Genomic DNA, 14859 nt, shown 5'->3' with positions numbered 1-14859 from the left:
TGAAACAAGCATGGTTTATATTCCTGGCTAGCCAATAATCACATGATCTGGCTCCCTTTTTAAGCATGGTTCCCTATCTGTGGTTTTTGCTATGAAGAAAGAAGACTGGAAAGTGAGAAACTCAGCTGTTCCAGGACATCCAGACAAAGCACCCTCAACCTCCCGACTCCACACCACCTTCCCACAGCGCTTCTTTACAAATTATCCAGCATCTGGTGAGCTCTACAACTGATGTGAAATATGGTAACACCTCAGTGTTCATCTTAGGGAGCAGAGGGCTCCCCATTGTTTTCGAAGGTTTCAGTTAAAGAGCTACAGATCAAGCATGGGGACCAGAACCTGCCTATCCTTTTCTGAAACCACAAGGTCCCCTCCAAACCTGAAACAGAGTTGAGCCACACATCTCAAGGCCCTTGTGGAGACGCAGAAAGGGTACTTTGAAAACCTTGGTTCATTGACTTCCTGTGCCAGGCTCAGCTCACCAGTAGGGAAACACTGCTCCAGAGCCTAGCTTCTAAAGCCAGCACTAGTCAGGGCAACAGTTCTGCTATCCCCAGCTCTCTACCTTCTAGACACTCTATTTCTCAAACTCGGCATGGGTCTTAGGGTTTCTAGGGCTGTATGGAATGGAATTATATATATTAGTTATATACTTATATTACAGATAGATGATAGATAGATGATAGATAGATAGATAGATAGATAGATAGATAGATAGATAGATAGATAGATAGATTAGATAGAATGTGTTTGTGATAGAGGTTGTGACTGGGTAGCCTTGGCTGGCCTAGAATTTGACAGTAAACAGGTTGGCCTTGAAGAGATCCACCTGCCTCTGCCTCCAGAGTGAGGAGATTAAAGGTGTGTGCCGCCACTCCTGACTCAGAAGTATTTTATTTTCAGCTGTATTGAGGATCACAGTTTGTTCTGGGCCACGCTCTCATTTAGAAACCTTTACTGATATAAAGACAGGTTGATAGTATACCGAGACTTTATTTTAGTGCTTTGAAACTGAACAAAGTGGGGTGCATGGGAGTCTAGGACGGGAGGGTGAAATGTCTAACTCAAAACTACTGAAAGAGGGGCTCAAATTACCCAGTGAAAGTAGCAGCCCTCTATTTGCAAACGTGAAGCTCTGTATTTGTTCACTCACAGGCTAGAACGCTGGTCCAAATGCCATGCTCATTTCAAGGGCAATTAAAAATGATCCTACAAAGCAAAGGCAGCAAAGACACTGTGAGGCAAAAGGCTACTTTCCCACACTTCACATGGGAAGAATTCTTAGGGAAGGCAGTTATCTGATGCTGGACCAGTCGCAACACATGCTATATGACCAAAATCATTCGACTTCGGCCTTTTTCTGTCTGGTTTGCTTTGGTTTCTGTCAAGGCAGGATTTCTCTGTGTATCCCTTGTTGTCCTGGAACTAGCTCTGGAGACCAGGCTGACATCAAACTCAGAGATCCACTGCCTCTGTCTCTTGAATGCTGGGATAAAAGGCATAGACCACCCCCACTGGGCATATTTGAGATTTTCAATACTAATGAATATTACAGAAGTTTTCTCTCTCTCATAACATTTGACTTCCCACTAAGAACATTCATGCCATCGTTCGTGGGTGGGACATGATCACCAGCATATTAGCAGCTCCGCTTTCTTGCTTCCGGCTAGCATCAATAAACACAGAATCAGCAGAATATATATATAGTTTGGTCATGCTCATCAGTAACATTGTTGTAGAATATTTGTACACTGTGTAAAAGTGAACAGCTTTAATTGGTGTAATGAAAGGCTTAAGTTGTTAATCTAAAAAGATGTTTTAAGGTCTAAAAAGATAAAGTTTTTTAGGATGGTAATACAAGTTATGATAAAAAGTGGTTTAGGTATAAACATCTGAACTCTCTAAGGTAGGATAGATAATACAGTACTTTCTCCAACTTTCCCAAATGCCAATGGACTGGACACAATAAACCCTGTTTCCAAAGACAAAAACAAATAAAAAGAATAATCTGACTCAATTTACAGCAGAGGATGAAACTAGCTTTTTATCCATATGTATTCATAATAGGGATAAGCAATGATCATTCTCCCTAGGGAAAACCATAAGCAAGCCATGGAGATAATATTTATAAAAATATTCACTACTATATATGCTTAATAAACCTAATAATAACTATGACTTAAACTGTTGTATAGATGTCTTTAAATTCTACTCAAATAAAATTATTTCTCCAAACAATAATCAATTTTAAATAAATTACACAGAGTTATTATTTTTAATCAAGGAATCTCTGAAAGGACCCAAATTACTGATTTTACAAATGTCTTCAGGATATAGTGCATACTTAAAAGCTACATTAATGGTAAGCAGGCATTAAAATAAATGAGTTGAATTAAACTCTTCAAGCAAATTTTAAAAGTAGACATGCAATAGCTTTTTCCAGCCCTGAAAGAGATGATGAAAACTTGCAATGGAGTTAACCGTGGTGGTGCATGCCAGTCATTGCCTGGGAAGCTAAAGAAGGAAGATCAGAAGCTAAACAGTCTGGGCTACACAAGATCCTGTCTCAAAAACAGATAAAAATAAAAAACCTGTGGCTAGAAGGTCAGAGGCCCTGGAGGAGCCTATACAAAGTAAATAATTTTCTTTCGATGTAACTACATTTATTACTATAGCAATTACTTAAAACTGAAGGGACATAGAAATCTAAGAATGTAATGTCGTAGTTATAAATACTGACCTTTGATATTAAATGTTCCTCTGAGATTCTTTTCTCCATCAAAGAAGCAAGAATAATTTCCCATTTGCTTGCTATTAAAAATGATGAACCTAGTGATAATAAGAATTATTAATACAAGCTTGCTTCTTACAAATATTTAATACAAATGAAGTCATCAATCAAACTTTTAAAACAGAAAAAATTCTGTAAACAGGAAAATCGAAATGCTAGCATAACATTCAAATGACCTCAAAAAGGACAAATGCTTAATCAGTAGAAACGTATTTGAACTGGCTATGTAGACCCTTGTGTACATACCTGTACTGACTGTACAAGGTGTTTCCCACTTTGGTTGTATTGAAAACATCAATATTCTCCAGAAGTTCATCATCCTTTTTCCAAGTCACGTTCACTGAGTTCAAATCCCCAGATGGCGTGAACAGGCATAAGAGCTCAAGGTCAGAAGGCTTTTCCAAAGTAATGTTTTTTTCTACTGGTGAACTGGACTCGCCTGTTCATTGCATAAAAAGACAAGAAAATGTGTTATGAAAAGTTATCTTTGAGGGCGAATTCAATATATGGCTCTGTATATATGACTGCCTTTTATAAGTAACATGTATATATATATATATGTTATATATACATGTATAACAAATGTATAACAAATTATAAATTTTCAGCAGTGGTCTACTGACAAACACTTTAACGCCCTTCATGCGTCTGAAGACTAGCTCTTCCACAACACAGCTCTGCTGCCCTTCCTTACTGTCCTTTATCAGCAAAACTGAAGAAATGATCCCTTGTGACATTAATAGAAGCACAAAAGCCTAAGGCTGTCATATCTGTCTACTGAATGAGACGGAGGAAAGAGCTTCTGAGAAAGGTCCTGCACGAGGTGACGCGCAGACCCAAGCACTGATTTCCCTCTGCTCAGGAAGTATACGCCCTCGGCAGTTACTGTGAGATTTGAAGACTGAACTGATGTTCTAGCTTCTGTCACTCTCCATTTTCATAAGACACGGAGAACTGTTTCGGCTATCCTGGGTCTTTGGAGCTTCCATATAAAATTAAAGATGATTTTTTTTTCAGCTGGGTACTGGTGGTACACTCCTTTAATCCCAGTGCTTGGGTAGAAGAGGCAAGTAAAATCTGATTTCAAGGCTACCCTGAGCTGGGCGGTGGTGGTGGCACATGCCTTTAATCCCAGCACTCGGGAGGCAGAGGCAGGCGGATCTCTGTGAGTTCGAGACCAGCCTGGTCTACAGAGCTAGGTCCAGGATAGGCTCTAAAACCACACACACACACACACACACATTCAGTTTCTGAATATCAGCACAGAAATTTTGAAGGAGATTTCCCTGAATCTGTAAGACTGCTTTTGGTAGGATGGCCATTTGCACATCCTACTAAACCATGAGCATGGAAAGTCTTTCTGTCTTCTGGCATCTTCAATTTCTTCCTTTAATGCCTTCAAATTTTTATTGTACAAGTTACTCACTTCCTTGGTTAGATTTATTCCAAGATACTTTAATTTTTGAGGTTAATATTAATGATATTGCTTCCCCAACGTTTTTCTCAGTGTGTTTATTGTATTATAATATAGTTATATAATAATATATTTTTATTATATATAAAAATACAGATTTTTTTGTTGTTGCTATTTAAATTTTGTATCCTGCTACTTTGCTGAATGTGTTTATCAAGGGTAGTTTTCTGGCAGAATCTTTACAGTCCTTTATGTTTAAGAATCATATCATCTGTAAATAAAGATATTTTGACTTCTTTCTTTTTGTATCTCTTCCATTTCTTTTACTTGACATCAAATACCATATTGAACAGGAGACGAGGGAGATTATGTCCTTGACTTATTCCTGATTTTGGTAGAAATGGTTTTTTTGTCTCTTTTTCTCTGTTTAGGATAATATTGGCTCATGACAGGAATGGGTAACTTTATTGGATTGGTTGGCCAGTGAGGTCACACCGACCCTCAAATATCGCCATTGCTGTTGGTTATGCTCCAGTGAGGTCACACCGACCCTCAAATATCACCATTGCTCTTGGTTATGCTCCAGAGCTCGACAGTAAAACCCTATTGCTGGGGACATCATATATTTGAGTCACGGAATAAAAAAACCCGGCTCTGACCTGGAGCTTCACCATTACCGGCTCGCTTTCACAGTGCTGAAAGCTGCTATCCGTGCCACTGGAGGAGGAAAGAAATCAGTCTGGCCCAGCTGTGGAAGCCTGGCAAGCTATACCGACTGGAATAACAGCAGCATGAATGTGGTGGGAGTACCAGTTGCTTAGTGACGGACTTAAGGCCCATTCCTCAAATGAAACCAAACCTGGCAGCATTACCAGGTCCAAGCCTCTGTGGGGAAACAGGTATAGGCTGCAGGTGAGAATCTACTACTGTGACTCCCAAACCTGCTCCCTGCGGAGTCTCATTATTTTGTGTTGGGCGGAATGATAAGTATCCCCTTATTTGGTCTCCAGCTGGCAGTGCTGTGTGGGCAGGTGTAGCCTTGCTGGAGTAAATGTCACCAAGGCTTTGAGAGAATGTCACTGCTCCCTGGGATTGTAAACTTTATTCTTGGTCCCATTTTATACCTCTGCTTCCTGACCACAAGAAAGTGAGCAACTTCATTCCCATAAGTTCTTCCCTATGACGTTCTGCCTGACCATGATCCAGAAATAATGGAACCAGCCTCTCAGACCATGACGCCAAATAATGCCTTCCTCCTGTTCTTATGTATTTATCACAGAAAACTCTTTCATATAGATAGATAGATATAGATATATATGCAAATATATACACATGTACTTTTTGAAGACTATAATAATAAAATATAAAACTTATTTTGATCAAAAAAATATGAGTTTCTGAAATCTTTTATGTAAACACTCAAAATGACTTGACTGTTGAAAGTCCTCTCCTCTGGGCAAAGGAACAGTCTGCAATAGAGAATTCTTACACCACGCCTGAGCCTACATGACCACAAACCTATCATGTGCCCTGTTGTTTCTCCTACAGACGATTTACTTTTACATTCCCATAAATGGCCTTTCACTCCCTGTTCTTCCACTATTAAGATGTTAAACACATAAATGTGGAGAAAAAAATACGTTAAAACAAAATGTCAAGCCCAAGAATTGAAATGCAAATTTTGATTGAAACAGTTTATTTGTGTGAACTAGAGAAATGCTGGCTTTATACAAGAACAGAGAAAAGAATCCTAGTTTGTTTTCTGTTGCTGGGATTAAACTTTCTGACCAAAGGCAATTTAGGAGAGAATGGGTTTATCTGGCTTATAGATTACATCCACCATCAGAGGAAGCCAAGGCAGGAGCCAGGCAGGAACTGACTCAAAGAGCACAGAGGGATGCTGTTTACTGGCTTTGTCTTCCCTGGGTTGATCAGCTCGTTTTCCTATAAAACCTGGTAACATATACCCAGAGGTAACAAGACCCATGTCAATGATCAAGGAAGAAAATGCCCCACAGATACACCCACTGGCCAATCCAAAAAAGGCAACTCCTCAACAGAGGATCCCCTATCTGATGACTCTAGTTTGTAACAGGTTGACAAAAATTCAACACAAATAGCATTATCAGAGACTGAGGAGGGTGGAGGCGAGGGGAGGGCAAAGGACAGTTAACATGCATTGGGGTATTATGGGTAGATATTCTAATGCTCTATTGCTCAGAATAACCAGAAAATGCAATTAACTGTGACCTTCAAAACAGCTAGCAGATTTTGAATGCTACCAAAACATGATTTTTGTTTGAGGTGTGAATGGATTTGGCAATTCCCTGACTCGATTACCTGTACCGTGAAAAGGTCTCTTAAGCCATATTCAGACTGAAGAACATCAAGACCATTTGACTCTGGTGTTGAATATCATCTGTCCATTTGCACAGACAGAGTCTTGCAAACCAAAAAGCAAAGTTATTTGGGTCATCTCTATTTCCTTTGTAACCACTCACTGGCCACCACTGCATTTGACCTGATACCTCTGTGTCTGGATAAAAATCTTAGGTGTTCAGTGAACCCTGACTCACTGCTAGTCTCTACTGACTTGAAGCCTAAGAACAGAATAACGTGTGGGTCCTAGGGAAGATGCCCTCCTCACTCTGATGATCAGCTCTAGCTAATGGCTCCACCAAGGCACACAGGACATACACTGGCTCACAACTTTCTTTTGTTGTGTGACTACACAAGTTTATGTGCCGTCTTCCACTATGGAGTTCGTCACCTAGGGTAACTTGAATCTGTATTCTGGGCCACCCTGGCCTCTCATAACTATCTCAAAAAAATTTCTTTTAAAGCAAAATTGTTTTAGATTGACAATATATGCACACTGAAATATCTCACTGTATCTGGTAAGCTATACGACTATTGTAGCAATTAAAATTTCTAATTTAAAAAAAAAGTATTCATGATATAAACCCTAACTGCTCCCTCAAGTCACTTTTCTCCAATGACTATTATAAGTATAATTAAACCTCTCTTTCTTTGACAATCTGTCTTTGGTTGGGTTATTTCCAGGAACCTGTAAACAAAGATCTTCCTACCCATAAATCTGGCCACATAGAAAAGATTGATAAGACTCTTGACCAGTCCCGCTTATCCAGAGTCTGTAGCTAATAAAGTCAAGACCTCAGACCAAGGCAAGTCTTCTTTTTTTTTTGGTTTTTCGAGACAGGGTTTCTCTGTGGCTTTGGAGCCTGTCCTGGAACTAGCTCTGTAGACCAGGCTGGTCTCGAACTCACAGAGATCCGCCTGCCTCTGCCTCCCGAGTGCTGGGATTAAAGGCTTGCGCTACCACCGCCCGGCTCAAGGCAAGTCTTCTTTAGCGGGGGTGTAGCGGGTCAGTGTGTGGTACTTCCATATCTATGTCTTTGTTATCTTTTGCCAGGGCCAGGAGAATGATTCCACACTTCTCAAAATTTCTCTTCAGCCAGATGTAGTGGCACAGGCACAACAGGCCTTTAATGCTGCACTCGGGAGGGGAAGCTAGGCGAAAAGCAGCCTCCTCCTCCAAGCCTTCTCCACCATGCGGGTCTGCACCCTCAAACCAAAAGCAAAGATAAATTCTTCTTCAAGTTGCTTTTGTCAGAGATTTTATAACAAACAAAAATATTCACTATCCAATCGATTAGACACCTTTCATTTGCGAAGCAAAGGATATTTGTAATGGATACCAATTGTGGTTTTGGGTTGTTCAGGGTGGTGTGTGTGTTTGTGTGTGTGTTGCTGGAGAGCCATGTTTCATGTTTGTTTGGGGTTGTTGAGGGTGCTGTGTGGTGTGTGTGTGTGTTTGTTTTGCTGGAGAGCCATGTTTGTTTGGGGTTGTTGAGGGTGCTGTTTGGTGTGTGTGTGTGCATTGTGTGTTTTGCTGGAGAGCCATTTTGTTTGGGGTTGTTCAGGGTGCTCTGTGTGTGTGTGTGTGTGTATGTGTTTTGCTGGAGAGCCATGTTTATCTGGGGTTGTTGAGGGTGCTCTGTGTGTCTGTGTGTGCGTGTGTGTGTGTGTTGATGGAGAGTCAGTCCAGATCTTTGTGTATCCTAGGCTGCTAGTCAAAGGTTTTACTATCAACTATATCCTGAGCATCCCCTCCCTCCAGTTTCCTTGCCTCGTGTCCTTATTTTGGTATCAAAATGGGCTGATACACATGAAGTCTACAAAGGGCACTATGGCTGCAGAGGAGCCATGCTCAGTGAGCACTTTTCCTCTCACTGTCTCTGTTCAAAACTTAACAAACCCGGGCGTGGTGCAAAAAGTTGCATGCTGACTGCATCACTTAGTCGTCATGACAATGTCGATGAGGTAAGCAACCACTCCAATTTCACACATGAGGCAAAGAGGAAACTCCCTCACCCAGAGTGACACATCAAGATACAGGCAGCGCCGACCTTCAAAGGTAAGTGTGGCTAAGTCCAGATTCTCCCCTAACCAAGAGTCCATACAAACTCTCAAAGATCCAGAATTCTTTTTTTTTTTTTTTTCGAGACAGGGTTTCTCTGTAGCTTTAGAGCCTGTCCTGGAACTCCCTTGGTAGACCAGGCTGGCCTCGAACTCACAGAGATCTGCCTGCCTCTGCCTCCCGAGTGCTGGGATTAAAGGCGTGCGCCACCACCGCCCGGCAAGATCCAGAATTCTTATGAAATGACCATCAACTTCTTCACCATCAAACGGTTCAAACCCAAGATTTCAAACATAATGACAAACATCAAAAGGAACTTAAATTACAGCAGCATACCCAAGTGAGCAAAAGGAGAGCTGACCGTCGAGACAAACATATTAAAAGCACTTGCATTCTCAACTAAATGTTCTTCCACGGTGTTAAGTATAGCATAGCCTCTCCATAGCATGGCCTTTCCCAACCGCCCTCCGCACCTGGTGCTTCACTGTTTCCGAGGACATTTCTACAGTTTGCTTTGCTTCCTGCCAAGGAATCAGAGCAGCAAATCTACACAGGAAATTCTATCCCTCCCCTGAAAATCTTTTGGGGTTAACCAAAAAAACTGAATGTGAGCTTCAGAAAAACAACACTTCAACTTCCCTAGCATTGCACAAGAGTAACACCTCTCCGCCGTCTTGAAGTCTTGCAAAAACACACATGACGTCTGCAGCTCTGGGAGTGAAGAAATATGTTTAGTTTCTGAAATATCTGAAAATTTCTGTGATTTCTACAACTTTGGAGGCTGGGGCAGAAGGAACATAATCTTAAGGCTAGCCTAGGCTACATTCCAAGAATTTATCTCCAGCAAGAATTATAAAATTCAGTTCTTAATAGTAATGCAACATAATAATTTATAGCTGCATAGATATTCTCTTGTAGTCATACATTCTTGGGAGAAACTTCTAGCAACTTGCCATCTTAAGAGGAAGGATGGATACATCTATTCTGACCCTTTAAAACCCAGTATTGACAGTATTTTCAAGAATATTACTGAAAATTTCTACATAAAATAGTGCTTTCGAATATGACTTAAAAGTCCAATAAATTGAAGCATCCCCTCCTGGAAGGAGCAAGGCCTCTTATAAGACTTCAGAAGCCAAGTACAGAATGGTGGTGCACACCTTTAATCCCAGCACTCCAGAGGCAGAGGCAGGCAGATCTCTGAAAGTTCAAAACCAGTCTGGACTATAGAGCAAATTCTAAGATAGCCAAGGTTACACAAAGAAACAATGTCTCAAAGAAACAAAAACAAAAAAGGAAAAAAAAATAGGACTTCAATCACCAAAATTTAGAAAGTTCTAGAAACTCAGAAGTTTTCGACACATCACGAATGTGGTAAACAATAGCTATGTATGAGTTTGGTAAGCTTTTCCAAGTTGGGCAGAGAGCTCCAGGGGTTCTGCCTTCTGCAGAGGAGGAGACTTGGGGGAGGGGACAAGGCAAGCTTTCTGGGAGAGAAAGCATGACAGGTGGACAGTCTGTAACCCAATAGGCTTCTATCCAGGGCTCAGAGCAGGACCTGTCCCTGGGCCTTGTGTCCCCGGGCCATCCCAGTATTTGTCCTGGAACTGGAAGTCATCTTTCTACACTTTCCCTTCTCTTTTACAAAACAAAAATCTCCAGGCCACTATCTTGTCTCCAATTTCTTATCTACTTCAACTTTCTCTACCTTGATGGCAAAGTTTCAAGTTTGCACACTAGCTTGGATTGCTTTCTTTCTTTCCTTTTCTCTTCTTTTTTTCCTTTTTTCTTTTTTTTAAAGATTACTTTAGTTATCTATTTATTTATTTACTTTTCTTAGGTTGCTTTCTACTGCTGTGGTAGCCACCATGACAAAATGCAACCTGGGGAGGGAAGAGTTTATTTGGCTTTCACGTCCTTATTACAGTCTAGCAGGAAAGTGAGGGCAGGTTTTCAAAGCAGGAACAAAAGTGGAGACCGAGGAGTGCTGCTTACAGGCTTGCTCCCCACGGACTGGCTCAGCTTGCCCCGCACGCAGAAACACTCCAGGTTATCCTCTGACCTCTGCGTGAACTCTATGGCACTCACATGTGCACATGTATGCATGAACACACAGACATTAATAAACATAAAATAAATTTAAAAGAAAAAAATTTTAAGGGAGGGGTAAAAACAAGGAAAGCAATAGGTGAAATGTTTAAAGAAAGAACTACAAAAATTACTAGGTTGAGAGAAAAGCCTGAATCTGTGGAGAGTTTGCAGTATAAGGATGAAGACCTGAGCTCGAATTCATCCCACCCACACAAAGCAAAAAGGATGCAGTGGGACAAGCTTCTAATCTTTAGGCTGGGGAGCGAGAGGAAGATCCTGGGGCTTGATGTCCAGCCAGTCTAGACAATCAGCAAGATCCAGGCTCGATAAGGAATCCTGTGGAAAGAGGCTGGAGAGAGGGCTCAGTGGTTAAGATCACTTGTTGCTCTTCCAGTAGAACCAAGTGCAATTCCCAACACCCACATAGGGGTTCAACTGTCTGTAAGTCTTGTTCCAGGGGATCTGATGTGTTCCTCTGGCCTCCACTGGCACCAGGAGAGACATACATGCAGACAAATACCCATAAATATTAAAGACAGAGTACAATAAAAATAAGGTGGACAAAGTTTAAGGAAGCCAGTTAACATCGACCTCTGGCTTCCATATGCAAATCTGTACACACACAGAATACTATGTAATAGGAAAAAATACTTTAATTTTTATAAAAAGCATACACAGAAATATGTTCTGCATTCCTCTCTCTTTTCTATCAAATTTAAAAAAATAGCAAAATTAATAAAAGATCTCAATACACAAATATACACAGACAAGAACAAAAGCTCACAGCATTAAGGGAGGACACGTTGGCTTCTTTATTTTAGTTCCGTTCAGTGTTAAAAGCACAAGGCTCCTATCACCGTCAATTAAAGAGAATAAAATATAAAGGTCCTCCAAAGCCGCCAACCTAGAGATGTTTGGCTAAATCCAAACTGTTATGCCTAAATCCAAATTGCCAATGAAAACAGTGCTTCAGTGTTGCTACTCACAAAGAACAAAGTTCAAAGAGCCTGATAGTATCTTGTGTGAGTGAAGACACAGGGAAAACGAGGCTCCACCGTGGGTGTGGGAAGGAACAAGCTGTTCGGTTACGCTGGAGGCCAACTTCTCAAGAGCTATCAGAAGTGCACATAATGTCTAACTCAGTAATGCTGCCTCATAGTATTCATTACACAACGCATCCAAAGCTGCACCCCTGGAGTTATCTGTAGCGTGTTCATCGTTGCGTAAATTTATAACAGAAAAACATACAAGAGCAAGCTCATTAAATACCCAGCCAGGTGGTGGTGGCGGCGGACGCCTTTAATCCCAGCACTCGGGAGGCAAAGGCAGGTAGATCTCTGTTGAGTTCGAGGCCAACCTGATCTACAAGAGCTAGTCCAGGACAGCTAGGGCTATTACACAGAAAAACCCTGTCTTACAAACCACCCGCCCCAAGAGAAGAAGAAAAGGGGGGGGGGGAGATATCCTAGCCAACTAGGCCATTACTACTGTCCGTACAAGTAAAGATACAATGTAGCAGCATGCTCCTCACATTTCCAACAGTTCCCATCGTGTGTCTATACAGTCTTTCTGCAGTGTAGTTCTGCAGTGGTTAAACCTGCCGTTCCTCGGTGGAGGACGTCAGAGGAGTCCCCAAACCCCTTGAACGCCTTATGTCACATTCTCAACACTGACTGCACAGCTGGGTGGAGGTGCCGCCTTCCTGCAGTGCTCATGGCTATCCTGGAGAAGAGACACCCGTAAGGGCTCCTTCCTGGGCTATTTCTCAGCTTGGAGGCACCTACACAGTTCAACTGTTAGAAATTTGCACCCCAGATCTCTCTGAGGTGGGCTCATGTCTATGAATAACCAGGGGACTTTGGAGGGCTTTGGAGAACTTTCGTATTTTTACTAGGAGTCTTGTGCTTTTAGCACTGATCGAAGCCAAAATGAAGAAGCCAGCCTGTCCTCCCTTTGTGCTGTCAGCCGATGCTCGTCCCCTCAGGTCAAATCTTCCACTGTGTGTCACCAGGGATCACCAGCTACGGGTGGAGCTGTGTCCTGTTTCCTCTTCCCCTCACTGTGGATGTTAAAGCCCACTCATGTTTTCCTTCCTTGGACATCACCAGTCTTTCTGTTGTCCTTAAAAGACTAGATTTAGAAAAGGTCATGAACAGCTTCCAGCCATTAAAGTAGTCTAGGATCTTCCCTGCAGCAAGCAGTCCGGGAGACCAGATGTGCAGGACCTCCCCCACCTTCCTCCACTCCTGACCCTACAACACACGTGAGGTCCTGCCTGCCTGTGGCTAGGCAACAAGGCTGTATTTCCTCATCTCTGGTAACATTAGCAAAACCTGACAGCACCTAAATTAGCATATACGCACCTCCAACTTCTTCTTATGCTTCCTCCTTCCCTTCTGGGGGCCTTGCCAGGTCAGCTGGTAAACACAAAGTGGGTTGGGTCAACAATGTAAAAAGCTCACCTCAGCTGTCACAGGGCTGATGAAGAAAGCAGCCAGCTGATGTCTGGATTTTCATTGCCTTGTTTAAAGGACAACATTGATACACTAACCAGCACCATTTGCAGAGGAAAAGAGAAAACACTGAAAGTAACAATATAGAAACATTCTAAAGTGAAGTCGTGGAAGCAAGGACTGCCAAATAGGCCATTAGCAAAGACAGGTTTTAAAAGCCCAGGGATGACACAGAGAGGGGAAGAGACTTTTCTCTCCTTAGTAACATCAATTACACTTCTACAAACTTGCTATTCAGGAAACACGGTCTCTAAAATTAACCTGGTCGGGGTTAAAACATTTACTATGGCCTTATTTCACAGATTTTGAATCACTTCAAAGCTCCTATATCATCCACCTTAAAGCAGGCATAGCTGTTTTAGCAATACTGCTAAAAGAAAGGAATAATCCGGCATTAAAAAGTTACTTGGCCCAGCAGAGAGTCTGGCACCAGGCTGCCTGGGTTCAAAACCCAATTCCCACTTGGGATTTTGGTCAGTTCCGTCAATCTCTTTGTTTGTCTCTGTATTCAACTACTAATTGAAATAACAACAGTGCTCAACTCCAAGAACTGTTATGAAAGGGTAAAACCTATAAAGAAAAAAATGCACACAGCGCACACTCAACAGGATGAATTTCTCAAGTAAATAATGTCTCACGTTAAATAAGTGAACAACCAGCATTTTCCTTGTTGCTCTGTTTTTAAACCAAAGGCCATGCATGTTTTCTCATTCTCCAGGCACAGGGCCCCTTTCTCACTAAATACATTTGTTGAGTGCAGCCAAAGTTGTCCTTCTGATCCAGGATTTGTAACTAAGATATTCTGCTTGATTCAAAAAAAAAAAAAAAAAAAAAAAAAAAAAAAAACCCACACACACACTAATAGAAGTGTCATTTTCTAAATGTCCAGAAAGAAAGAAAAACAGGAAGCCAGCAATAGGAAGATGCCATGAGTACTATTTACAAACAAGGATGATGAAGAAATCATTGTTGGCAGAATGGACCATTCATGGAAAACATGAAGTCTGGTCAGTAATTAGCTGATGGTAACCCACACCTCTAATGCCAGCACTTGGGAGGCAAGACAGGTAAAGTTTAAGATCAACCAATTTTCGTGAAGCATACTCTTGGAAGGAAGGAAGGAAGGAAGGAAGGAAGGAAGGAAGGAAGGAAGGAAGGATGGATGTCAGGACAGTCCTGGCAGTAAGAAAATGCCTATGGTTCCTATTTCAATTCCATGAACCAGCAAACGTAGCTCCCAACATGAGAATTTTTGACAGGATAGCAACCAAAGCAAAAAGCCTACATGAAAACATAATCACAGCTCGGAAGAGTCAGAATTCCAAAACTGCTGTCAGATCTTTGCTTTTCTTAAACAAACATCATCCAGACCTTTATAAAGGCTTTATTTCGTAAGAACTGTGGCAACAGAAGAAAGCTTCAGAGTCAAAGTCTTCAAGTGTCTCCATGTCAAACAAGGCTTTCTTTCATGGGGACGACAGGCAGACTGCGAAACGGTAAGGGGGCGAGCAGACGAACAACTGAGTACAACAGAAGTCATGAACAAGCCTCGGCGCCAGCTCTTAAGATGCATTTTGGTGCTTGTTCAGGCTTGGACAAAGTGAAGTGT

At 41.7% G+C, this 14859-nt stretch overlaps 1 protein-coding gene across 1 annotated transcript in view; it reads right to left on the bottom strand.

The window, feature by feature from the left end:
• The window catches only part of Emb (embigin), a 45973-nt gene that overhangs the window by 18501 nt on the left and 12613 nt on the right, over positions 1-14859 (bottom strand). Inside the window, exons 3-4 of the mRNA XM_005356828.2 lie at positions 3038-3230; positions 2741-2829 (exon numbers count right to left, since the gene is read on the bottom strand). Coding sequence (XP_005356885.1) covers positions 2741-2829; positions 3038-3230 — 282 coding nt within the window. The remainder of the gene's footprint in view (positions 1-2740; positions 2830-3037; positions 3231-14859) is intronic.

This window comes from Microtus ochrogaster, chromosome 19, assembly GCF_000317375.1.
Source record: "Microtus ochrogaster isolate Prairie Vole_2 chromosome 19, MicOch1.0, whole genome shotgun sequence".
In the NCBI taxonomy this organism is placed as follows: Eukaryota; Metazoa; Chordata; class Mammalia; order Rodentia; family Cricetidae; genus Microtus; species Microtus ochrogaster.
The sequence above is the reverse complement of the archived record's forward strand: the minus strand, read 5'-3'. Positions and strand labels throughout refer to the sequence as shown.